This window comes from Octopus bimaculoides, chromosome 20, assembly GCF_046866305.1.
Source record: "Octopus bimaculoides isolate indiv1 chromosome 20, ASM4686630v1, whole genome shotgun sequence".
Classification (NCBI taxonomy): domain Eukaryota; kingdom Metazoa; phylum Mollusca; class Cephalopoda; order Octopoda; family Octopodidae; genus Octopus; species Octopus bimaculoides.
In genome coordinates this window covers 48,196,161-48,221,203 of record NC_142947.1, presented here as the reverse complement: position 1 = coordinate 48,221,203, position 25,043 = coordinate 48,196,161, and the positions used below count along the sequence as shown (strand labels likewise).

General features: G+C 38.9%; 2 protein-coding genes across 2 annotated transcripts in view; one reads left to right on the top strand and one right to left on the bottom strand.

The window, feature by feature from the left end:
• The window catches only part of LOC106879877 (protein FAN-like), a 39,026-nt gene extending 21,362 nt beyond the window's left edge, over nt 1–17,664 (bottom strand). Inside the window, exons 1-9 of the mRNA XM_089338622.1 lie at nt 17,566–17,664; nt 10,453–10,551; nt 8,965–9,043; nt 6,449–6,504; nt 5,271–5,364; nt 4,240–4,353; nt 3,691–3,743; nt 2,354–2,486; nt 1,126–1,197 (exon numbers count right to left, since the gene is read on the bottom strand). Coding sequence (XP_089194748.1) covers nt 1,126–1,197; nt 2,354–2,486; nt 3,691–3,743; nt 4,240–4,353; nt 5,271–5,364; nt 6,449–6,504; nt 8,965–9,043; nt 10,453–10,551; nt 17,566–17,606 — 741 coding nt within the window. The 5' untranslated portion in view covers nt 17,607–17,664. The remainder of the gene's footprint in view (nt 1–1,125; nt 1,198–2,353; nt 2,487–3,690; nt 3,744–4,239; nt 4,354–5,270; nt 5,365–6,448; nt 6,505–8,964; nt 9,044–10,452; nt 10,552–17,565) is intronic.
• Nucleotides 17,665–20,026: 2,362 nt separating this feature from the next.
• On the top strand, nt 20,027–22,523 carry LOC106879875 (uncharacterized). Its single transcript, XM_014929600.3, has 2 exons — nt 20,027–20,167; nt 20,441–22,523. Exons 1-2 carry the CDS (start codon nt 20,104–20,106, stop codon nt 22,378–22,380), a joined length of 2,004 nt encoding a protein of 667 aa, XP_014785086.2. The 5' UTR covers nt 20,027–20,103; the 3' UTR covers nt 22,381–22,523.
• Nucleotides 22,524–25,043: the final 2,520 nt, after the last annotated feature.

Here is a 25,043-nt window from a genome sequence, read left to right as displayed (position 1 = left end):
TTTTAATTATTTCTTTGGGAAGTTTTGGAATGTAACACTCACAACAGTCAAGGGATTACCGTGTATATACATGTGTGTATATATATATATATATTGCTATATTTTGAGATGGTCATTTTTTTCTGCCAAATAAACACACCCACTGTATATTTGTTCTTCACTCATTTATTATTGTTGTTCTTATTTTATCTTTCATCACACATCTATGACCTCTTCAGCGATTCTTCCATCCCATGCGTCTCCTCCTGTTTAGTCCATTCTGTCTTTCTATAGTATGTGTCCTTATCTGTGCATGTGTCTGCACCTGTATCTGTGTGTGTGTATGTGCATGTGTGCACACATGTCCACGTGCTTTTTGAATGTGTGTGTGTATGGGTGTACTTGCTATATTCTTTGTACCCATGCCCTTTATATAGTTTCTAAAAATCCATTTACTTATTTATCTGTTATTTATTTATTTTTATTTCATCTTAAGTATGTGCATGTGTGTGTTTGGGTTTATGCATTATACTGTTTCTACCTGTCTTTAGTCATCCTGTTGCATTATACTGTTTCTACCTGTCTTTAGTCATCATGTTGCATTATACTGTTTCTACCTGTCTTTAGTCATCATGTTGCATTATACTGTTTCTATCTGTCTTTAGTCATCCTGTTGCATTATACTGTTTCTACCTGTCTTTAGTCATCCTGTTGCATTATACTGTTTCTACCTGTCTTTAGTCATCCTGTTGCATTATACTGTTTCTATCTGTCTTTAGTCATCCTGTTGCATAGTGCACTGATGTAGTCTTCTGCCTGAGGATGCTCTCCCTGTCACCCATATTTGCTATTCAAGTATTTATATTCCCATGGTTCCCACATGGTGAAACTACTCAGCTACAGGACATACTTTTGACAGGCAAGTGCATGGTAATGATGTTGATGATGATGATGACAATGGCGATAATGATGATGCTGATGATGATAAAGAGAGTGATGGTGATGATGGTGATGATGGTTGTGATGAAAATGCAAATGATGATGATGATGGTAATGATGTTAATAGTGATGATGACCATAATAGTGACTGTGATGGCCATGTAAGCCTCAACAAAGGTCTGATATAAAACAAATATCAATATTTACCACATGACGTAACAGAAACCTTCTTTTCACTACCTGCTGGATGTGCTTTAGTTGGATCTTCAATGATGACATCTGAGAAACCAGAAAAAAAAAACAAATACATTATATAAACATACACACATAATATATATACATATATATATATATATATATATATATATATATATATATATATATATATACAAGAGTTACGGAATGGAGTAGATAAGATCCGAGCTACATATGTTTCACAGCAAGCGGAACCTCAGAAGTGGTAAATATCCAAGCAAGGTGTATACCACCACAGCCTTTTCTTCAGGCCAAGGATATCTTGATTAAATGAAAGTTTACATTGTCGCATGGAGGTACATGTTAACACATGGAAGATTCTATCAGAATGTTTAGAGAGCCCAGTAGGAGGGGAGAATATAAATATAGAGAGAAATCAGTATTTCCTGAATTCCCTCCACTGTATCTGGTCCAGAGCAACATTAACACCTCCAACAATGTCACCATTGCTAGAGAAAAGTCCATGGAAGGCATAAGTGACCCCCCCCCCCCCAATCACCACTACCACCACCAACACCATGTAACATCATTGTTGTTGTAGCTGCTGTGCCAATAGACATCGAATATTGCACTTTCAAGGTTTAAGTCCCAGAATGGTTCCAAACTGGAACTGACTTGAGATTTGAAACCTCTGGGGAGAATTCGGTGATGAGGTCTGAGCCATAAACAAGTTGGGGAGAGGAATAATTTGTTCTGTCTTTGGACAATAGGTTCCACACTGAAGACATTTTTTTCAACGGCATACAACATAATGATAGAGTTTCTTAACAATAGAACTTCTGGATCATTATCTGCTCGATAGAGTTATTGAAACTCCCTATAAAACTCCAAAGGAAGAACTGTAAGATTCACACTGAAAATCTTGAGTCAGTGGACTTCATAACAAAGATTAACAGAGATTAAACTGTTGATAGGAGAGGTCAGCCGCAGGTCAAGGTCAGTAAAACTGAGAAGTGGATGGTGGTGGGTGAGGTGGTGTTGCCATCCAATAGCAACAATTTGATCATGACATGTCTCTACATATGGCAAAGTATGCAGTCTAGTATCAGACCAGACTGGAGCACAGCAGATTTAGGGAGCCCTACATACAAGCTATATACTGGGTCTTCTTCCTGTCTTCCCTCTCACAACTACTATAATGCTCTGTTTCTCAGGGGTCACAAGACAAGAAACCACTTACCGGTCCAGTGGCACTAAATGGCTGGAAGTAGAGCCTGGCATCAGTGAGGACGACTCGTCCTGGTGTAGTGACCAGTGGGGTAATACGGTCAGCTTGTTTCTCAATTAAACGTTTCTCGTGGAAATCTTCGAGGCTACAAAATTAAACAATTTACATCATTCTTTCATTGTTAGCATGGGTTGGAAAAGTTTGTAAATTTACACATGTGCAACAAAGAGTTTTAAATGTCCAGTGTTCAACTGGGAAGTTAAAGGCAAATGAAATGGAAATCTTCCAAGCTGCAGTTCCAAGCTGCAGGAGCCAGTCAGGTGGGCCTTATATAAAAGATAACAAGTTGGCAGAATCATGAGAAAGTTGAATAAGATACCTTGTGGTCTCTGTTCTGGCTCCCCGGGTTGATTTGAAATCCCACTGAGGTTAACTTTGTCTTTAGGGGTTAATAAAATACCAGTCAAATACTGGGATCAATTCTCTCTTTCTCATCATAATTTAATGTCTATGCTGGCATGGGTTGGAGGGCTTGATCCAACAGTTAAGAGGACTGCATCAAGCTCCAATGTCTGTTTTGGTATGGTTTCTGTGGCTCGATGCCCTTCCCAAAACCAACGACTTTAGAAAAGAAATCAGTTGTTTAGTCCTTGAGAGAGAAAAGCTCTGCCAAGATTAAAAATGGCCAAGGCACTCTATGTGTCACAACAGTGCTCCTATCAGTCCAGCAGGGGCTGAGGGTCCAAGGAAAATGTTAAATATAAATGTATACACTCAAAAGAGGGTTTCAGGAGAACAAAGTCAGGTTATATATATATACATAGGTGTGGCTGTGTGGCACAGGCATGGCTATATGGTAAGCAGTTTCTTCCTCACTAAATGCTTCAGGGTTCAGACTCTATGTATGACACCTTAGGCAAGTGTTTGCTACTATAGCCTTGTGGCAACCAAAGCTTTGTGAATGGATTTGGTGGAAACTGAAAGAAGCACGTTGTATATTATCATCATCATTTAACATCTGTTTTCCAAGCTGGCATAAGTTGAACACACATACACATATGTACGTACGTACGTGTGTATATGTGTCTGTCTTTGTGCTCCATCACTGCTTGACAACCAGTGACTGGTTTGCAACGGTTGCAGTCTAACGACTGAAATAAAAAGATAGAAAGCTCTACATCCACACCCACACACACACTTCTTATGATTTTCATGTCTACACTCGTCAAATTCTAAAACTCTCAGGGTCTCCACTGTGTAGCATAGAGCACAGAGCCTACAGAACATTTCATTAAATTCCCCAAATTTGTCAGAAAAATGCTAAGGTTGAATTAAAAAGCAATACAAACCATGAGGCATCAAATGTAATCTTTGATTGTCGAGCTAAAACAATTGTATTGATCTGAAAGATAATGAGAAATTAAACAGGTGAGACTAATGATCCACAAGAAGATATGACATCATTAAACTCTGGAATAAAGTACATTCATGTGTGTGTGTGTTTGTGTGTGTGTGTGTGTGTGTGGTGAAATCAAGGAGAACAAGCAACCACTAAAAAGACAGGAAGCTCATGGCTTACTCACTTACTCATTGGGACTCAATAAAATTCATTGTTACTGCTGTGGCAAATAAATGAAAAAAAAAGGGGAAGAGATAAAAGAAGAAAACAAATCAATGACTTAGATCTTCAAACTAGGTTTGAGCCGAGACACCAGTTGGGCTGATAATGCTTGCTGAGGAAGTATTGAAAATCATAAAGCATTATAACGTGAGAGAGAGAGTGTGTGTATGTGTGTGTGTGTGTGTGTGTGTGTATATGTGTGTGTCCATCTGTCCATATATGCATGCATGTCTGTAGTGAAATGAAAAACACATGAAAGTCAAGTAAATATACTCACCATTGAAGCCTGTTCTATTTTGTCAAGAGTTGACGCTCGATGCAGTTGGGCAATATGTGATAAACAAGCATTGACTGTTGTATAAACTAAACGAAATATATGTTCTTCTACACCCTGCAATAGAAACAATGATTAGAGAGAGAGAGAAGAGCTAAACAATAGAGTTGTTTCTTATGAGAATATCTGTCTATATGACCAGAATTGAGAGATGACAGCAGCAAGACAGAAATCAATGTAACTTTACAAACCTGTCCGACCCACACTTCTAATACAATATTCTTCCAATAACTAAAGCGTCTGTGTACATGTGCAGTATTATTACATTCTTTTAGTTTTCTAATTCTTTTTAAATAGTTTTGATCCTCTTTAATGTCCCACTCTTTATCTTTCCCTAATGTGCTACCCTTTATGTATCATCCTTTGTCCAGTCCCTCCCACCCATCCCTCACTAATGTCCCTACCATTACACCTTGCTAATACACCATTCTTTAAACCAGTTTAAGCCCAGTAAATCCGCAACATTTACCCACCACCCTCACCAACCTGTTCCCCTCCACATCCGTTTATGGAGAATGGTTCCATACTCCATTCCACCAATTATCAGTGAAGAAATGTTTAATAGTGTTTTGGGACACAGACACAAGTATATATCAGGATATTAATGATTTCCATACCGATTCCAACAACCAAATTTTACTCACAAGACACTGGACAACCAAAGGCTGTAACAGACTTACTCAAGGTGCCATGCAATGAGACTCAACCCAAAACCAACATTTTTATGTAGCAAGCAACCACACCTGAATCGGTGTACATCACACACACACACACACACGTGTATCTTGAAGAGCTAGTTTGTATATAAATTCTAGAGCAAACAGAACCTCAGTTTGCCTGGCTGTCACAATGGTTTCCACTTCTACTTAATAGTTTAGTGATTGGTTGTTGGAAAGGCATCCAGCTGTGGAAACCCTCACATAAAACAAACACACACACACATCACAGGTGATTCAATGGCAATGAACTCTTACCTTAATATAAACAAAAGGTGACACAATGTTCTTCTCTTTAATCTTCACAGTTAGGTTAGATTCAATAAAAAAGGTTTTTCCTTGGATATCAATCCTAAAGACAAGAGAGGGACATAAGCATAATAGAGGAACAGGGATAAATGGGAGACACAGAAATGGCAAGAGTTAAAGGTGTCACTTAACAGGAGACAATTTGGTTGCTATGGAGACAGTTTAAAATACAGTATTATAAAGGAAAAGAGAAATATATTGTTACCAGCACCAGAATAAATATTTGATTAGTTTCAAGCATCACCATATATGAGGTGCTGCTTCTGGCCAATCAAATCCACTCACAAGGCTTTGGTCAGCCAGGAGTTGTAGCAGAAGACACTTGCCCAAAGGTGCCCAACTGTGGAACTGAACCCAAGGCCATGTGCTTAGGACAGAAGCTTCTTAACCACTCTGCCATGTCTGTGCTTACACATACACACACATGCCATGTTGGACCACTGGAATCTACAAGTTCTTTTCATTCCCTCTCAGTTTATTTTCTCTCATTCCTCTCTGTTGAAGAGTGTACGCTCGAAATGTAAAAGATTTATTCTTTGTAAGCCTGGTAATATATATATAATAAAAAATATGATTTATTGTGTTGTATAAGATAATGGATAGCAAGGAATAGCTGGCATGAGTAAGTGACCAGTTGTTAAGGTGGCAACCACTTGAAACTAGTTGAAAACAAGGGCAGGCGTCAAACTCAGGAAGCAAGTCGAGTGTTTCACAAACTGAAGAGGAGGAGGAGGAATGTCTGCATGTGGTTCGTTTAGATCAGAACTGCTGAACAAAAGCAGCATTGGCTCAATGTTTCTAAGGAAATAATTACTGGGTCTTGTATTTCTGTTAGAGTGATAAGGGAATGCCTGTGTCTCAGTGCAGAACAAATACAACATTGGGGAATTTCATTTGAAAACACTGCATTTATTTTCTTTGCTTTTGTTTTGACCTATATGTGTGTGTGTGTGTGTGTGTGTGTAGTTTAATACCAATTATATTAACAGATGATTGCCATGACTCAGATTTTCATGTGAAACCAACATCTTCATTATCATCAGATGGGCATACGATAAATCTAAGTCAAACTCTATAACAAAAATAAAACCAGGGCTCTCTTAACACTGAGGAGCCGAGGGACTTACTTAGAAAACAGTTTTGCTTGTCTTTCACCTAGTTTCTTCACATTTTTCAATGGAAACTGGAATTGAAAAGAATAAACACAAAATTAGATGAAGATCTGACACAGAATGAAGGCCACCACTGCAATAAACACAATAAACATAATATACTTGGTGAATGGCATGAAAGAAATTCTTGACCCTTCAGTCATTTCCTAACTTTTACTGATGATGATGATGATGATGATGATGATGATGATGATGATGATGATGATGATGATGATGATGATGACGATGATGATGATGATGATGATGATGATGATGATGATAATAATAATAATAATAATAATAATAATAATAATAATAATAATAATAATAATAATAATAATAAGCCCTTACCCACCAATGGTTAATGGCCTCTGGATTGAAATCAGAAACAGAGGGGTTTATCATAGCAGCCCAAGATCAATGCCTACCTACAAAGAACTACCAGGCCAACATATTAAAGAACGGCAGCTCCCCATTATGTCGTATATGCCAACAACAAAATGAGACCATCGATCATGTTGTCTCCATGTGCAGTCTGCTTGCGCCTACAGAGTATCTCAACAGGCATGATAGAGCTGCACAATATATTCACTGGGTAATATGCAAAAACCTGGACTTGCCCCATGATAAAAACTGGTGGGAACACAAACCACCCCCAGTACTTGAAAATGATCACATTGCACTCCTCTGGAACTTCACCATTCAAACTGACAGAAAGATAGACGCAAATAGGCCAGACATCATACTGAAAGACTTCAGACAAAAATCATGCCTCCTCATTGATATGACTGTCCCAATTGATATAAACGTATCTGTCAAGACCTACCAAAAACTGAGCAAATATAAAGATCTTGAAATAGAAATTAGCAAAATGTGGAATCTGAAGACGAAAACAATACCTATTGTCATAGGTGCCCTGGGAATGACAGCGAAACGGGCTGATTACTACCTAGCTCAGATACCAGGAAACCCCAAAATGGCTGAAGTCCAAAAGATAGTGCTCATGGGAACTGCCCATATCCTACGTAAAATACTGTCTATGTGATCTCAAATTTTAAAGCAAACATAATTTTCTTATGGTTTCTTAAACATTCACTTGAACAAAACTGTACAAATCCAAATATATGGTACCCTAGGCATAACACCTACATGAACTTCTAACTTGTTGTCTCTTGAGGTCTCTGGGTGAGACTTGGATCCAACTTGTACAAATGCAAAACAAAAGTCAAACATAAAATAATAATAATAATAGTAGTAGTAGACAAGATGAAGAGCATGATTGATTGAGCAATATTTGGACAGCAATAATAATAATAACAATTTCAAATCTTGGCACAAGGTCAGTAGTTTCAAGTAAGAGCCTCAGTTGATTCCATCGACTCCAGGACTTTGCCTTCCTTCCTTCCAAGGAGGGTAAAAGGAGGACAAGGCAAACTAGACCCAAGTAACAAAGCATCATCTGAATGTGGTCGATGCCAGTGCCGCCTGACAGCTCCCGTGCCAGTGGCATGTAAAAAGCACCCACTACACTCTAGGAGTGGTTGGCATCCAGCTGTAGAAACCTTGCTAGACCAGATTGCAGCCTGGTGCAGCCTGCTGGCTTGCCAGTCCCCAGTCAAATCATCCAACCCATGCCAACATGGAAAATGGACGTTAAACAATGATGGCGACAATCAAATACAACAAAATTGTTTGTTAGATGCTGCACCAATTCAGCCACCCCTATCCCTTGTATGTGGTGTGTGTGTGTATATATATGTTACATATACATACACTCTAAACACTAGTGTGGCCTAGTAGTTAGGGGGTTGATCTCATAAAGCCATAGGATCAATTCTTAAATGCTGTACTGTATCCTTGAGCAAGGCACATGATTTCACATTAGTCTACCCAACTGTAAAAGAGGTCTCAGCCCCATGGTGACAGTGGTGGTGGTGCTGCTGCTGCCATCTCCCCCCTCCCTCCAGCAATCACAGCCTTGTTGTTTCCCTGTGTCAAAAACAGGAGGGCCAAGAGGGTATCTATGTCTGCTTGTGGCAACATAGACACCTAAAACAACTAATAAAACCGTGGTGCATATTCCTAAGTGCCACTCAGAGGTGAGTGAAGGCTGGGCTTCTTCTTTGACACCCACACCAGACTTCTGCCCAGGTTCTGTCTTCCAGCTTCCACTCACAAGAATTGGTCAATCCAAGGCCATGACAAAACACACTTAGGCCGAGACATGTCCTGCAGTGGACACCACATGGTTGGAAAACAAACCTGTTAATCCTACAACCATTCAGGCAGAAGACAATGCAAAAGAGGGCACCAATCTGTGAGTAGGGAAGGTCATGGTGAATGACACATTCACCCTCCCCTGCATACCTCAGTTATTAAATTAAAATATAATGAGTAAGTCTGGTTCTATCAATACTGCAATGTTATTAACACAGGAAGAAACTGAGATATTTCACTGGAATCAGAAGAAACGACCAAAATCAGTTACGTACTTTTAATAATGAGTACTTGGCTTCTTTAGGTTCAAAAACTACAGACTTGGAGCAGATCTTTAATTTTCCTCGTTGTTGCCTGCAAAAGAGAAAAAGAGGAAGGGAACAGATTTACAAGCAAGAAAGAAGGAGAGAGAGAGAGACAAATAGGTATATAAAGATAGGCAGGGAGAAAGATAAGTAAAGATAGACGGTTATTTTATAAAATAATGTGTATTTAGGAATCCAAATAAGTGGGGGTGGAAAATGAGGGTGGAAAATGGGGGTGGAAAATGAGGGTGTGTGTGAGGAGCAGCTGTGATAAGAGGACGACAATAGAAAATAGATTGATTAAAGAGAGACAGTGTCATTGAGAAATACATTTTAGATCATACAACAAATTGGAAGGATTAGATGCTGCCAAACGTACGTGTGTGTGTGTGTGTGTGTGTGTGTGTGTGTGCGTGTGCGTGCGTGCGTGCTGAAGTATCATGTGACACAGACGACACAATATTGTTCTATCTATTAATGTCATAATTTTATGATGCGTCATAGCTGTAATGTTATTTTGAGGTTAGATATTAATGCAAAATATGGGGTAAGATATTGATAATAATGTTGATTCATTGCTTAATCACTTTGTAAGTGTCATGAGTTACATGACCGTGTAGTTAACATCCCAACCCTGTGGTTTGGGGTTCAGTCTCACTGTGTGACATGTTGGACGAAGGCTTTCTACTATAACCTTGGGTCAATTAAAGCCTTGTGAGTAGATTTGGTAGACAGAAATTGAAAGGGACTTGCCATGCATATATGTTTATGTGTGTATGTCTCCTTGACCTAACACTACTTTGTAGTTCTAAAACAATCGTACAAACAGTGTCTGTTTCCTGTTTTCAACTTTTCCATGCTTACACGAATCACATGAAATTTGTTGAGTCAGATTCTCTGTGGTTAGATGCTCTTTCTGTCACTAACCCTCACTTGTTTCCAACAAAAGTAATATTTCCTCCCCATGGCCAAGCATCTTCTAGCAGTGCACTGGAAACAAAGGACACTGCTTGTATGACAGTGATGCTCATTTACAACCATCACATGATGTCAAGACAAAGAACCACACACACACACACACACACAGAGGTTTTGGTTGACTGAGGCCATAGCAGAAGGAACTTGCCCAAGGTACCACATGCTGAGAGAGAGCTTGACCCATGTCTCTCATACTGGTGCCATATTAGAGGTGATTAAACAAGAGATTTTACGTTATGTCTCCATCATAACTGCTGTCATAGCAACATTATTACTCTCATTTAATGCAAGAGAGGTCATCTAGGTTGTAAAATAACGAGTAGGATCTGAAAAAACTACAGACTTAGATTGTAAAATTGTCAGTTGAGTCTTAAAAATGTGTGAAAATGCAGGACCAAGCAACCCCTACTGTAGTTTGGAGAAATCTGATGGTAAGCAAGAGAACAAGGAAGAAGATGAAACATTGAAGATGGTACTTACTTATTAATAGCATCAGTTTCTGACGAGGCAGGTGGGTAATAAATCACAGCAAATTCTTCAAAATAAATTTCCCCTGGCTCCAAGTCAAGTGGGGAAAACCTTTTGGAAAAAAACAGATAAAAATGGAATCTTAATATTTTTGAAAACATGTGAAGAATGGATCAAGAGATGCCTAAGACAGAGTTCATGTTTCACAGATGACATTTCTAGCACCAAATCTGAAGAGAAGGGGGGGGGGGGGCATCACTGAAAAAGAAGGGGATGGGTATTCGGAGCTGGTAAAGAATAAGTATTGTTGGAATTAAAACAATTCATTTATCTCCACCATGGTGTGTGTGTGAGTGTGTGTGTATTTGGTAGAGGCAGATGCATGTATAGACATCTATAGGTATATGTACACACACACACACGATCTTCACCAATTGTTTTACATCTGATTTCCCATGCTGTCATGGGTTGGTCAGGTTTTGAGAAGCAATGTTTTATAACCAATCAATATTGTTAACTCTTTTAGTTGCCTCATATGACATGCAAGTAAGTGTAAAAATATAGCAGGGTGTAATTTGAGAGAGATTTAACTGCTATTTTTATCATGTTTAACTACCACAAAGTGACTTATATACATATATATGTTAGGAAGGGCATCCAGCTGTAAAAATCCTGCCATAACAGTCACAGAAGTCTGGTGCAGGCTTCAGTTTGGCTGGCTCTTGTACTGTCCCACCCATGTCAGCATGGAAGGCAGGTGTTAAATGATGATGATGAAACAGTAGAATGTGATTTGAGGGCTACCATTCCTATCAAGTTTTCCAGCTGTGAGCATTCTGTCCCTTTTACAGACCCTCACATCCTCTGGTCCATTGTTCCATTTCTCTGTAACAAGAATACACACTTGATAAACTCATCCCCTTGTGCTACATTCTTGACTCTGTGTGCGGTGGACCGTAGCTATGTTTTTGTTGCAATTGCTGTGGTAGCATTTTATTAGGAAGCAACTGGTCTCTCTCTCTCTCTCTCTCTCTCTCTCTCTCTCTTTCTCTCTCTCTTTCTCTCTCTCTCTCTCTCTTTCTCTCTCTCACAATCATCAAATAGTGTTAATATAGACATATGTGCAAGGCCATGAGCTGGCAGAATCCTTAGCATTCTGGGAAAATGCTTGGCGGCATTTCGTCCATCTTTATGTTCTGAGTTCAAATTCCACTGAGGTTGACATCATTTTTCATCCTTTTGGGGTTGATAAAATAAGTACCAGTTGAACACTGGGGTTGATGTAATCAACTTGACTCTTCCCCAAACTGCTGGCCTTGTGTCAAAATTTGAAATCAATATATATATATACACATTAAACAGATCATCAGCGAGGGGGGGGAGTAGTGACTGCAGTTCCATTAGATCTCTGGCTGCTGGTGTTTAGTCACAAGACACAACCTGCTCCCCCTCCCCTCTAACCAAACAGCTGTTCACTAATCTCTCACGATGAAATTACAGTTGTATTGCAATGACCCAGTTTTCAGCTTTCTTTTCAAGCTACACCTGCCAATTGGTTTATTTTTTGTCAAACTGCTAAACCATGAGGACATAAACAAACCAACACCAGTCGTCAAGCGGTGGTGGAAGTGGAGGCCAAACACACACACACACACACACAGAGGCTTCCACACAGTTTCACTCTCAAGGCATTGGTTGACCTGACTTGTCCAAGGTGCCACACAGTGGGACTTAATTTGAAACCACATGGATGCCAACTGAGCTTCTAAACCACACAGCCATGCCTGTACCTGTTTATGGAAAACAGTTTTAAGACAGTGGCCACCACCACAGACTAAGGGACTATCTCTCTTTACAGTCTTTAATCAGATAAAATAAACATTTGTTTATCAGTGATAACAAATCCGAAATCTAAATGCAAAGTCATTGGAAAAAATACATTTCTGTACAACCTGGCAGTTCACCTCTACCCCCACCCCACCCACCACCACACTTCACCCTCCAACCCCACGGCCCCACCCACTGTAAGCATTACAAACAACAAAATATAATGTCATATTTCAATGTTAAACCATTAAGTTTCTGTTGACCAAATGGATTGAATTGACCCCTAGTGGACACTAACACCAAACGAACATCTTAGTTACACTGCCCTGAGATGGTGGTGGTGGTGGTGATGATAATGATAGCAGCAGCAGACATAGTAGTGGCGGTGGGGATGGTGACAGCCGTTACAAAAGTATCCAGTTATTATTAATGTCACGAGTTTGGTAATAAAATATTTTATGGAACAATAAATAGGTAGTTTCTTTATTGAACTTTACAATTAGTCTACTTTTCACACTAAAATAGAAAAAAAGAGAGAGAGAGAAAGTGAGAGAGAGAGAGAGAAAGTGAGAGAGAGAGAGAAAGTGAGAGAGAGAGAAAGTGAGAGAGAAAGTGAGAGAGAGACGGTCACACCAACTAAAGTGACTTGTATGTTTCAAGTGAGTTTCAGGGAATTCAATAGCAATTACTTCAATAATTAACATATGCTCATTAGAAACAATACAGTGTAAAGTTAATTGTTTATAATTCAGTGGTATTTATTGTTATTTATTACTGAAATAACCAAACAACTGCTAAGAATTATGGTCACAGTGCTAAATATACCATCATCATCATCATCAGCAGCAGCATTTTAATGTCCACTTTTCCTCCCTTGCAGACAGAATTTATCAAGGCCAGATGTTTCCAGGTGAAGGGGATATATTCCCCTTGGCCGGACATGTTTCCAGGAAAGACTGGAAATGAAGGACATTGTTGGTATGGAGGATAATGCTTGTTTATAAGCATCACCACACACACACACACAATGGCATTCTTTCATTTACTACAACTACAGTTACCACCACCACAATAACTACAACAACGATGTTCTGATATTTTAGTGTCCCATTAAGACTTTGATTTCCTCCATCTCTTGCCCTCACCACATTGTTTATATCAAACTGGTTTATATAACAAACAAACTGTGAATTTTGATAACTTCTTTTGCTTTCCATATCACCATTGTTTGGTGTGATAGAATCGGTAGAGCTTCACACAAAATGCCTTGTGGTATTGAGTTGTGGCTTTTTTAGTTTCTCTGTTGAAATCTAGCAGAGGTCAACTTTACGAGCTTTTTGACCTTCTGGAGTTGGTAAAATAGCAAAGAAGGGCAACAGGGGTTTATATAATTGATAGTTGCATTCAGAAGTAAATTAGAAATTGTTATTATTGATTCAGGGTTGATAAATTCAGTACCAGTTGCATACTGGGGATCAATGTAATTGACTTAATCCCTTCCCCCAAAATTTGTGCTTCCAGTAGAAAGGATTATTTCTATTGATGATTCGACTCAGGTTCATTCATATTCTTGGTAGAATTTCTGTGGGTAGCAGGTACCCTTACCTGTACCCTTAGGTATCCACTAGCTTTCAATAGTCTTTCAAGAGCTTAGAACTCTCTTAATAATCTTTCCTGTCCCTAAGAGGTAAACTTTCTAGAGAAAGCTCAACAGGACAATCCATTCTAATCTCCTTCAAAACCATTTGTCTACATCTTTGCTTACACTTCCCAATGCACCAATTATTACAGGCACAACCTTTTCAGTTTCCATACTCAAAATTCTTGCAATTTCAAATTTTAAGGAGTTATATTATTATTAAGGGGAGGTGGTACCTTTGGTGTCTGGAAACTGTGGACAGGCATTTCTGGTCCTCAATCAACTCCTAATCTCTTAACACCACACCCCAGTATCCCACTTCAGCTGGTGAGGGGATGGTGTTAACACTGCATCAGTAGGTGAAAGACTCTGGGTAAGGCTTCACAAGGAGCCAATGGCTAGGACAGAGGAACCTGCTCAGGGCCCGGGGCATGTCTCGAGTAAAGGCATGCAGTTGTGACTAACAGCATGGGGGAGCAATATGGGTGGATGCCAAGCTAACTTATCCATGGTTACCATCAGAGAGGGAGCAGGCCTCAATTTCACTGATTCACAGAGGGCAGCAGAAATCTGAGAGAAGTGGTGGAATCTGGTTGTGACCTCATCAACAAATGCCCTAACGGCCACACAAGGAAAGATGGATCGGTAGAGCACCAGAAGAAAATGCTTTGCAGTGTTTCTTCTGAGTTCAAATTCCTCCAAGGTAAATGTTTCTTGTTTACCATGGAGAGATTAACATCCAAAGGGGGCCGGAACAACTACCCCAACACTGACAATGAAAGCACTCTCTTTGAGTCATTTTGCCAAAAAGGAAATTGGTAAGGTGTAACAATGGAAAACTCCACCAGGTGGTGGTGGATCAAAGTGACCACAGAGATGGTGGTGGGTCAACTTGACCACATAACAACCAGAAACTGGCTAAATTAGTCTAAAAAACCCATTTCGCCATCCTCTGCTCTGTCCTATTATTGTTCCTACAAAGATCTAGACTCTTTGCGATTAGTAAGCCGTGTACCCCTTTGAGACATTAATCACTCCTCATTCAACCAATTCTCCCTCTCTCTCTCTCTCTCCACATCTAATATATTCCCATACACCCAATTATTCACGCACACACGCAGATTCTTATCCATGGTTTTCTCGCTACAGAAATCGTCGACTGCCTCACCTCCAACCCTATTATAACTAGTCGAGGAAAAAGGCAGATACAAAAACAAATCAATTTCAAACATCTGCTGTTTCATTAACAGCATGAACATCACAACACACCCGTACATCCTGCCCAATACTGTTTGAATTCAATCATCCCAGACTATGAACAAAAATATATCGATTCCGTTCATAATTATAGACCAATTAATTGGAGAACGCTAATGAAAGGAAATAAGACGAAATGTCATTCATTACCCGCAGGTTTTTCAAGTTATTGATGTCTCCCACCCGTATACCCTACGTGTACTACCCTGTTTCTCAAAATAAAATCACTAAAATATTACCAACTTGGTTGGATTTTCACCAATTATTCACACAAAAAAAAAAAAACGTCATTTACTAATTATAAAATCATACTTTGGCTTCAGCAGATAAAACAGCTTTTATCGACTCCAGTCTACACAAAAAGAAATAACTGGTCTCTGGAGTAGGGTAGAGAAACGTAAATAAACACCTGAGACAATCTTTAATTGTTAGGAATCCAAAGAAATAGTCTTCGGCAAAGAAACACTCTAATAACAACAAAATACCCAACTCCCGCAAACATGTGCACATATGTGTGCATGTATAATATACATCCTGTATATGCATGTATAATATACATCCTGTATATGCATGTATATAGGTTTGTATATATATATCAGTATAGATGTGAGTGAGGTAGTGGAGGATGAAAATGCTGACATCATTGTTTTAATTTAGAATCTAGTTACAATGTTATTATTATTATTATTATTATTATTATTTTTTTACTGAAAATAAAAATTGTTTTGAGAGAAAATAACGTCATGTGAACAACAAAGATGAAGGGAGGGAGACGAGGTGGTTGTAAGAGGTGCGAGAAATAGCAGCCAAACTCCTACAAACCATATTACATAGTCGTCAATAGAAGGATACACCATTAAAACAAAAAATGCGATGTTCACCGCTGGAATACCTGCTTGATCATGTATATGTGTGTGTGTGTATATATATATATATATATATATATATACACTCACTTCTCTGTATGTATAAGTATAAACGTATACGCATGTTTACATATAGTCATGTGTGTGTGTATACACATATGTATGTACATATGTGTATATCCATATGAGTATGTGTGTGTATATATACACACACACATTTCAGAGATCATATGCTTTATAGTCACCTAGTACATTACTGGTATCTATGGAATCAAAACAATCAATATATGGATGAAATCCCACCAAGGGCCATTAGGAAACAACTTCTGAAAGATTCCCATTAAAAGTAATGGCACTCATGCATTAACCACTTCCCTAGAGGCAATCCATCGTATTTTAGTAAATATGTCTATTAATGCCGCATTAAGTATTTTAACTCTGAAGGGGACACAGGAGGGCGTTCTCTAAGAGACAGGCCCTTCAAGTCTCTCCCAGCCAGCTAGAGACCCTACATCGGGTATCATCCCGTCCTTAATTAAGGGCAAACAGGTGTCAGAGGAGGGGCCCATCACAGAATTCTCCTAACACCATCGTGTGTGTATGTGTATATACGGCTATCATTTGATAAGATCGTCAAATATACATACATTACACTTATAACAGCAATAAGATTTGTGTCTATTAAATGTACAACATTAAATAATATACGATAAGTAATATAGACACAATGTGTGTGTATAAGGAGGTGTATGCATATCAATGTGCAATATTCTTTATCTACAGACACACACACACACGAGTGTATATATAGACATGATATATGCTAGAGAGAAGTGTGTGTGTGTATATATTAACGAGTGTTCAAAACTATATATAAATATATTCAATATATCCAAGTGAATACACACACACACACACACACACATATATATATATATATATATACAAATGAACGAACGAACGAGAGAAACAACATTAGTGGGGGTTTATTTCTGCTTTTTCTTCGGAGTGAATCATCAACTCAAAGAATGGATGGATAGATAGATAGATAGAGATGTAGATAGAAAGGTAGATCGATCGATCGATAGATAGATAGATAGATGGAGAGGTAGATAGATAGATAGATAGACAGACAGACAGACAGAGAGAGAGAGAGAGAAAAAGAGAGAGAGCATGTGTTTCAAAGGAGAGAGAAGACGGTGACCCTGTGTGTTTGTTTATTTCATGGGTGTAAATAAACACCAACAACCTTGATTCCAGTTGTTGGCAGCAGACATTGCCAATGTCTCTTAACAGTTTCTTCTTCTTTCATTCATAAAGAAAAGATCAACCAACACGCTGCCCCCTCCTCCTCTCCATACATATATGTTACACCCACATACACACACATTATATACACACACACACACGCACGCATATGTACATAGATAGATATTATGTGGAGAGAAGGACTTCAAACTAACAAGATCCCCTCCAACAAAGACCACTACCATCAACAATAACAATATTAAAGCCATGATAACCATATTAACCTACCTTTCCCTCTCGTTGGCATTACACGACTCGAGAAAAGCCATCTTTTCTGCCAGTCGTGTAGTTGTAGGCTGTAGGACAGGCTACCATACCATACAAGACAAGGGCAGGGAACCGGATATCACGGGGACCGTTCCTTGTTGCCACTTTCTTACTCTCTCTGCTATTTCTCCTATTTACATACTTTTGTCTCTATATACATTTCCTCATTTTCTGTTTCTCACTTCACTAATATTTTCTTTATCCTCCTCTCTTTATCTACTTTTTTCACTCTATTTCTTTTTCTTTCTCTCGTTTGTTTTCACTTCTGTTTCCTCCGCTGTTCCTCCCTCGCCGTTAACCACTTCTCTCTCTCTGTGTCTCTAATACTATTCCTCTACTTCACTTCCCTCACTCTTTATTCTCAATCTATCATTCCATTTTCTCCTCTCACTTTACCTTACACCCCTCTGTCTCTCCCTTTATATGTTCTCCTTCCTCCCTCCCCTGTCTCGCTCTGTATTTCTCTTCCTTTTACTCATCCATATCTAACTTTCTCTCTCCTCCTCCTCCTCCTCCTCCCCCACTATCTCTGTTCATACTTTCTTTTACTCTCTCTCTCTCACAATATTTCCACACACACACGTCAGTTACTCTGTTTGAAGACGGCGTTCTCTCTCTCTCTCTCTCTCACACACACACACACACACCACCACCAATGATAATTATTATTCCAACCTCAGATGGTGTCCGAGTGATTCAAACGAAATCGTTTAAAATAAACACACAGCCAAACTTTCTTTCCCAGATGTAGCAACTTCACATCACTTTCTCTTTTACCATTCACGGCTTTCTGTCCATATGTCAATAGAAGTTGTGCAGATCTTGGTCAAGTCTCATTGGGTAGATGAGGTATTCCAGTCGTGGCCATCCCATCTCTTCAAGCCAGGACTACATTATATTGTAAATCCTTTTCAGCCGTGACCACCCCATCTAATACAATAGTTATTTCCTTTTTAGAGTGTTGGGTTATGATTTGAGTTAATTTAGGCTGCTATTTTTAGTAACCGACTATTTAGAGGGTCCCGCTTCAACATAAAAAGTAATCAAGCTAGTGAGCTCCTGGTTGATAAACATGATGGCCTGATTTCCAATCCCGGTGGTAGGGATTTCTCTTCACAACATCAGCAGCCAATGTTTTATTCTTTCATTTGTTTCAGTCGTCTCTACATCTCTTCCCCACATTTCCGCTTCATCCCTCCCCAATCCTGTCTCACTGTAATATTGCTATCCAGTAGCCCCTCCCCCCTCTATATACCCAGGTTTTCACCACCCCCTTTCCCCATTCTCTCTAATCACGCCTCTTTGGCAATATCTTGCCACTTGTATTATGATCTTCCAGCCTCAAGGGGATGCCCTGCCACTTGCCACTATCTATCTCTCTCTCTCTGCTTTTACTTGACCATTCCATCTATAGTCTGTTCCCCCCCCCCACCGTCCCTTGTGATTATGCCTGACACTTTGCTTTCATCTCTATCTTGATGTTTCCCCCCTCTCTCTCTCCTTCTCCTGCACTTCCCTCAGGTTGGGTAACCAGGTCTCTCCTTTACAGCAGCCCACCTATTTCTCACCTCATTCCTCATCTCTCTCCCTCTGGCCAAGTAAACTTGTGCCTCCTCTACTGCAAGACACTTGTTTCTGACTCCCTGTCTCTCTGTCTCACTATAACCTTTCATCATCTGACACAAGATCACCTCCTCCAATGCACCCCCCCACCCACCCAAAAGATGTTTGTCTTGCAGGTTACTTGGTCATGCTGCCAGTGTAGGTGCCACTGAAAAAGCATCCAGTCCACACTGTAAAATGTTTGGCATTTGGAAGGGCATCCAGCCATAGAAATCAAGCGAAAATAGTCACAGAAGTCTGGTACAAGCTTCTGCCTGGTTGGCTCCTGTCAATCTGTCCCACCCATGTCAGCATAGAAGGCGGACGTTAAACGATGATGATGATGATGATATATACATACATACATACATACATACATATATACATACATACATACATACATATATATATATATATATATATATATATATATATATATATATATATATATATATATATATATGTATATATATATATATATATATATATAGTTCAAATTTACAGAAACAAAAAGATGAAGACAAGTGAAGGAACAAGTAGGTGTATTAGCACTCAAGAAGAATGGAAACCTCTATGGCATTTGGAGCATATGCTCTTCATTTATATATATATATATGCATGTATGTATATCATCATCATCATCGTTTAACGTACGAAAAGCGGTTTTAACTGCTATCAACTCGATTATGATGATGCCTACGAATGTGTGTATGTATTCAGGTGAGGTATATGGCTGGAGAAAACTGTACCAGAGCAGCCTCGTCCGGAAAACATAAAGTAGATGTGAAAACCTTTTTAGATTCATCTTATATTTAACTTGAAAATAATAAACACACGCGCGCGCGCACACGTTAAAATTACGATATAAGGGAAGTAACTCTATTTCCCGCTCAAACAATGTCTTCGTCTGACCGTTCCGTCTCGTCTGCGATTCATTCAGCTGTTAAAGAATTTCTCTCTGGTAAATATATTAAAGCAATAGAAGCATTAGATGTATTACAATTCCAGACATTTGATATCTCCGAATGGGTGAGAGACAATAATGTTTTTCTGTTTCGGGCGGTGAGGAACGAATATGAAGAACACGGAGCAAATTCAGCGGAAATTTGGGAAAGTTTTGAGAAGTTTTTGATGAAGATTCGCAGTAATTCTTGTGTTTATGACGACGCCAAACAATGTGAGAAGTTAATTCTTGAGTGTGTTGTTCTCTATAACTTGTTATTCTTCCATACAGCACGACAATTGGCTGCCACCAGCGACGTGTCTGGAATTTCTCTGCAAACTCAAAAATCTCATTTCGAAATCACTTTACAAAGAATTCTTCATTATAAGAACAAAGTCGGTTCTGGTGAAGCGGTGTCTAGAAAATCCAAGACTAGGAAACCATGTAAGTCAAATTCTGATTTTCCTTGGTTTTGTTTCCAACCAGTTTTTTTCTTGTGTTATTGTCTTGCTGTTTGCACAGACCAACAAATGATTGTTGATATTTGCCATAGATTTCGAATAGAGGAATCAATAAATGAATCTGATTGGAAAATATGTTTTGCTACTCCAGTTCTTGTTGGCTTTGAAGAAAAATTGAAAAATTCTCACCTTCTCATACAAGAACTGGCTGTCGTTTTCAAAACGTTCGATTCTACTCTTCCTCTTACCGAAACTCATTTCAGACCTGATGTTTCTCTCTCCCAGAACCCATATAAGTCATATGTTATTTATATTAAGGCTCATTCCCTTTATATAAAGAATATGTTTGAAGCAGTCCTGCAACTTTTCCAGGAGGAAGACACGACCTACTACACCGACGCACAGTCCGTATTATTCCTCAATCTGAAGGCCTGTTGTTATTTCAAATTAGGCAATTGTTGGAGTGCCGTAGAAAAATTTCAAGCAGCTTTAAAACTCGACTTTTCTTTTCTTGTTCCTTTATACAACATTGCCGTTGTCTATCAACAACAGAAACACGTTCAGGCGGAGCTAGACACTTTGAAGTATCTCATTACTACTTTAAATTCTACAACTTCCATTCAATACAACATCGTTCATTTGGGTGAAGACAATCAATTGAAACTAAGTCGGTATTTAGACATGTACGGGGCACCCCTACGTCTACCTTACATCATGTATCTTATTTGCAAACGCTGTCTCCAAGAGAACTATTTAGACGAAGCATCTGAACATTATCTTGATCTTTTAGGTTATTTCAGAGATAACCATTTCCTTCAGCACTCTGAGACGTATATGCTATCCTGTCCTTTACCCAGCATCACAGAAATTCATCTGGAAGCAGCGTTTTGTATGTTAAAAGCAGGGAAATATGACGAATGTATTATAATTTGTGATTGGTTATTATCTTGTGTGAATGGTGACAATTCTAGAGACTATCTTCACGCCAGTTCAATGATGTTTTCTCAGTTGAATAGGTCTGATGAAGAAGAAGACTATTTTTTACCGGGAAGTTCCCAGTTCTCCAAAGATCGGAATTGTTCTATGACAAGTTTTGGTAATTCTCCTGGCCAAGACATTGGCACTAACAATTCTTTATCTCATCTTGCAACCACATTACTTGCTTTACTGTACAAAGCTGATTCCCTGGTCCATATTGACCAACTGGATGATGCTTTACAAACTTTGCAGCTTGCAACACAAACTGTTCAAGAAAATCCTCATCTGTTAAGTAAAGTCTTACCTCTTCAGCAACCTTCAGAGAAATGTCAAAAAGGAGATGATGATAGCTCAGCCATTCCATTTTTAGGTGATGCTACTGATCCCCAGGCTCCATTCCTCTCTGTTGTTCAAGCTGTCTACAACAACACTGCAGTTCTACTTCAGAGCAGGCACCGGTACCAAGATGCTGTGCATTGCTTCCGGCTGGGTCTTCAGATTTCACCAAAAGACCTTCTGCTTTCTTTCAACTGTGTCTTGACCCTGATTTGCTTAAAACAGTTTGAGAGTGGAGCTGACTTGTGGACAACATATCGTGAGATGAAAGGTAGTAAAACAGCTTTGCATAAACTATTAAAATCGAAAAGAACTCAGCTTGAAAGCTTTAAGAACCAAAAGGAGTCCTTGAAATCAACACCAAAATGCACAGACGAACCATCTTTGTTTGTTGTTTTACAACTGGACATTGCTATTTTGGAGAATGTCCTTAGAACACGAGAAAAAGCACTTTAAATGCTAGGTTGGAAATATTCTTTGTCCCAGTCCTTTGAGGAGATTAAAAATGCATGAGCTGAGATTTGGGTAGCAGAGTGAAGTGTATTGCTTAAGGCTCCACTCAAATTTCTATGATATACCATGGTTTTTCTGTTGAAATAATTGGTTGACAAAGTAATTACCCAACCACCTAGTACTATCTTTTCAACTTCAATAATTGAACAAGGAACAACATTGACAAAGTACCTTTCTGTTTAGAAATTAATAAATACCATTCCATATTGCAATGGTTCTGTTCTCACTGCCATTCTTGTAACGTTATCTTCTTTGATTACCACTGTGACAGTTTTATTGTTTCTGTTCTACTAATTAAACTACAATCTCTGTGACATGGTGAGCCAGTTATAAAGGGACACCCACTCACACGCATGTGTTCTGGGGGTCTGCTCTGACTACCATTTGTAACTGTTATATAACCTTTGTTCTCGTCTGTTCTAACCACGCCAGTGATATTGGTGTAATTACTGATACGGGTGTCTTCATTCTGTGACAGTGGACCAACCAGTTATAGGAAAATGTGTGTGCACACACACACACACACACACACACACACACACACACACACACACACACTGTAATATCTACATTCTGTGTGGTATCTGCTCTGCTAGTAATTCTAATACAGTCTCTGTTCTGTGAAAGATGAACCAATTACAGTTCAATATCCACCATAGAGACGTTGCTATATTTATTATAGTATTGGAAACACAGTTTAGTCACATAATCGCCCTAGAACTAGGCTAAGTCCTTTGCCAACGTAAATTTTTTCCCTTTCGTCATCTCAGGTTCAATAAAATATCTACCAATATCTACTGAAGTTCATGCATGGATTTTTTTTGTCTTAAATTCATTCACAGAATAAAGAAATCCCTAAATTCATTCATAGCTTAGAAACAAAAGATTTATCTTCCTTCCTATACAGGCGTGTACCAAGGGAGACAAATCTGTCGAGCTTGTTCAGTCACGATTTTTCTGACGTTTAAAATGAATGAATTAAAGATATTTTTACATCGAATTAATGCGACGCCTCATCAAAAATAGGGGAGAAGACCTTACATATAGAAGCGTGGATTTGACCGCCTTCCTGGCACGTGTAAAGACTTTCGAGCGAGATCGTTGCCAGTGCCGCTGGACTGGCCCCTGTGCAGGTGGCACGTAAAATACGCCATTTTGAGTGTGGCCGTTGCCAGTACCGCCTGACTGGCCTTCGTGCCCGTGACACGTAAAAGCACCCACTACACTGTCGGGGTGGTTGGCGTTAGGAAGGGCATCCAGCTGTACAAACTCTGCCAGATTAGATTGGAGCCTGGTGTGGCCATCTGGTTCACCAGTCCCCAGTCAAATCGTCCAACCCATGCTAGCATGGAAAGCGGACGTTAAACGATGATGACGAGTTCTGTATGTGGTCAACAACTTGCTAGAAGGAGCAATGAAATCTATTTTATTCTGAACTGTCATAAAATACAGAAGGAAGCATTGGATGGTATGATCTTAGATATAATAACTAAAAAGCAGATGAGATGTTCATGGCTGGAATGTCTTTAATCAAGTCAATTCTATCAGAGCTGACCTGAGGCTTACAACATCTTGTAAAGTTTGAAATAAGGGGTTTCGGAGAGTTTAAATTTAGAAGGGAAAATTCAGAAAAACATGTTTAAATTATCACATTAATAAAAATTTCAATGAGCTTTATGAGTTGAAATGTTTAATGAAGATTTTAACAAATATACATGATTGAAAATCCAGTCATATTGAGTATTTATTAAAAAAAAAATTTTTTAAAAGAAAGAAAAAAATGGGTTTTTTTAAAAAACATTTTCTGTTGTAGTGCATGAAGTTTTTGCTTGTTGGTCTCTGGTTTGAAATTGTTTAGTATAAATGTTTTCCAGTAAAGGATCAAATTTTGATAGATTGTAAATTTGATGATGTTTTTTTTTATTTTCTTTGGGTGTTTTGGTAAAATATTTTTGGTTTGCCAAGTCCAGCATTTTGTTTGCTTGAAATATATATATATATATATATATATATATATATATATATATATATATATATTGCACACACATTTGTATATTAATACATCTGTCCCCCCCCCCCCCCCCCCTCCCTCTTAGCTGCCCACTCCCATGTGATTTATTGATAACCAACCACAGATTGGCATTGATGCTCTCATTTCCCAGACCAGTGTGCTCTGGGCCTTAAGATGGCACAGGGAAACATCCAGCTGCAAAAAAAAAAAAAAAAAATAATAATCCAGCAACAAATAACTAACAAGAGAACTTCAATGTTTGTGCTTGACCTTCTAGAAATAACAGCTAAAACTTCCTCTAATTCTCTACTATCATAGAAAAGAAAGTGTTGGATAATGTAGTCTTCTAAACAGGATTAAGACAGGATGGTCATGGTTGAAAAGTCTTTGGTTTGCTCAGTCGATCCATTGAGGCAGACTTAGTAAGATTGATTGAAACTAGTTTATATCAATCGGGGAACAACCATGGCTATCACTCGCAACTGAGGATGGCTTGTTAGTGTGTACCTTGCTACCCTTTTCTTATCAACTCACCCGAAACCACCCCTCCTGGTTCTGTGAGACAAACTACCTGCTTTAGGAGGGGTCTGAATTA

What these genes read in the sequence shown, in the direction of transcription:
- LOC106879875 (XM_014929600.3), top strand. Translation starts at nt 20,104, where the DNA reads ATGTCTTCGTCTGACCGTTCCGTCTCGTCTGCGATTCATTCAGCTGTT. An exon ending in TGTTAAAGAATTTCTCTCTG is followed by an intron (nt 20,168 to 20,440) that starts GTAAATATATTA and finishes TCTTCCATACAG; the next exon opens with CACGACAATTGGCTGCCACC.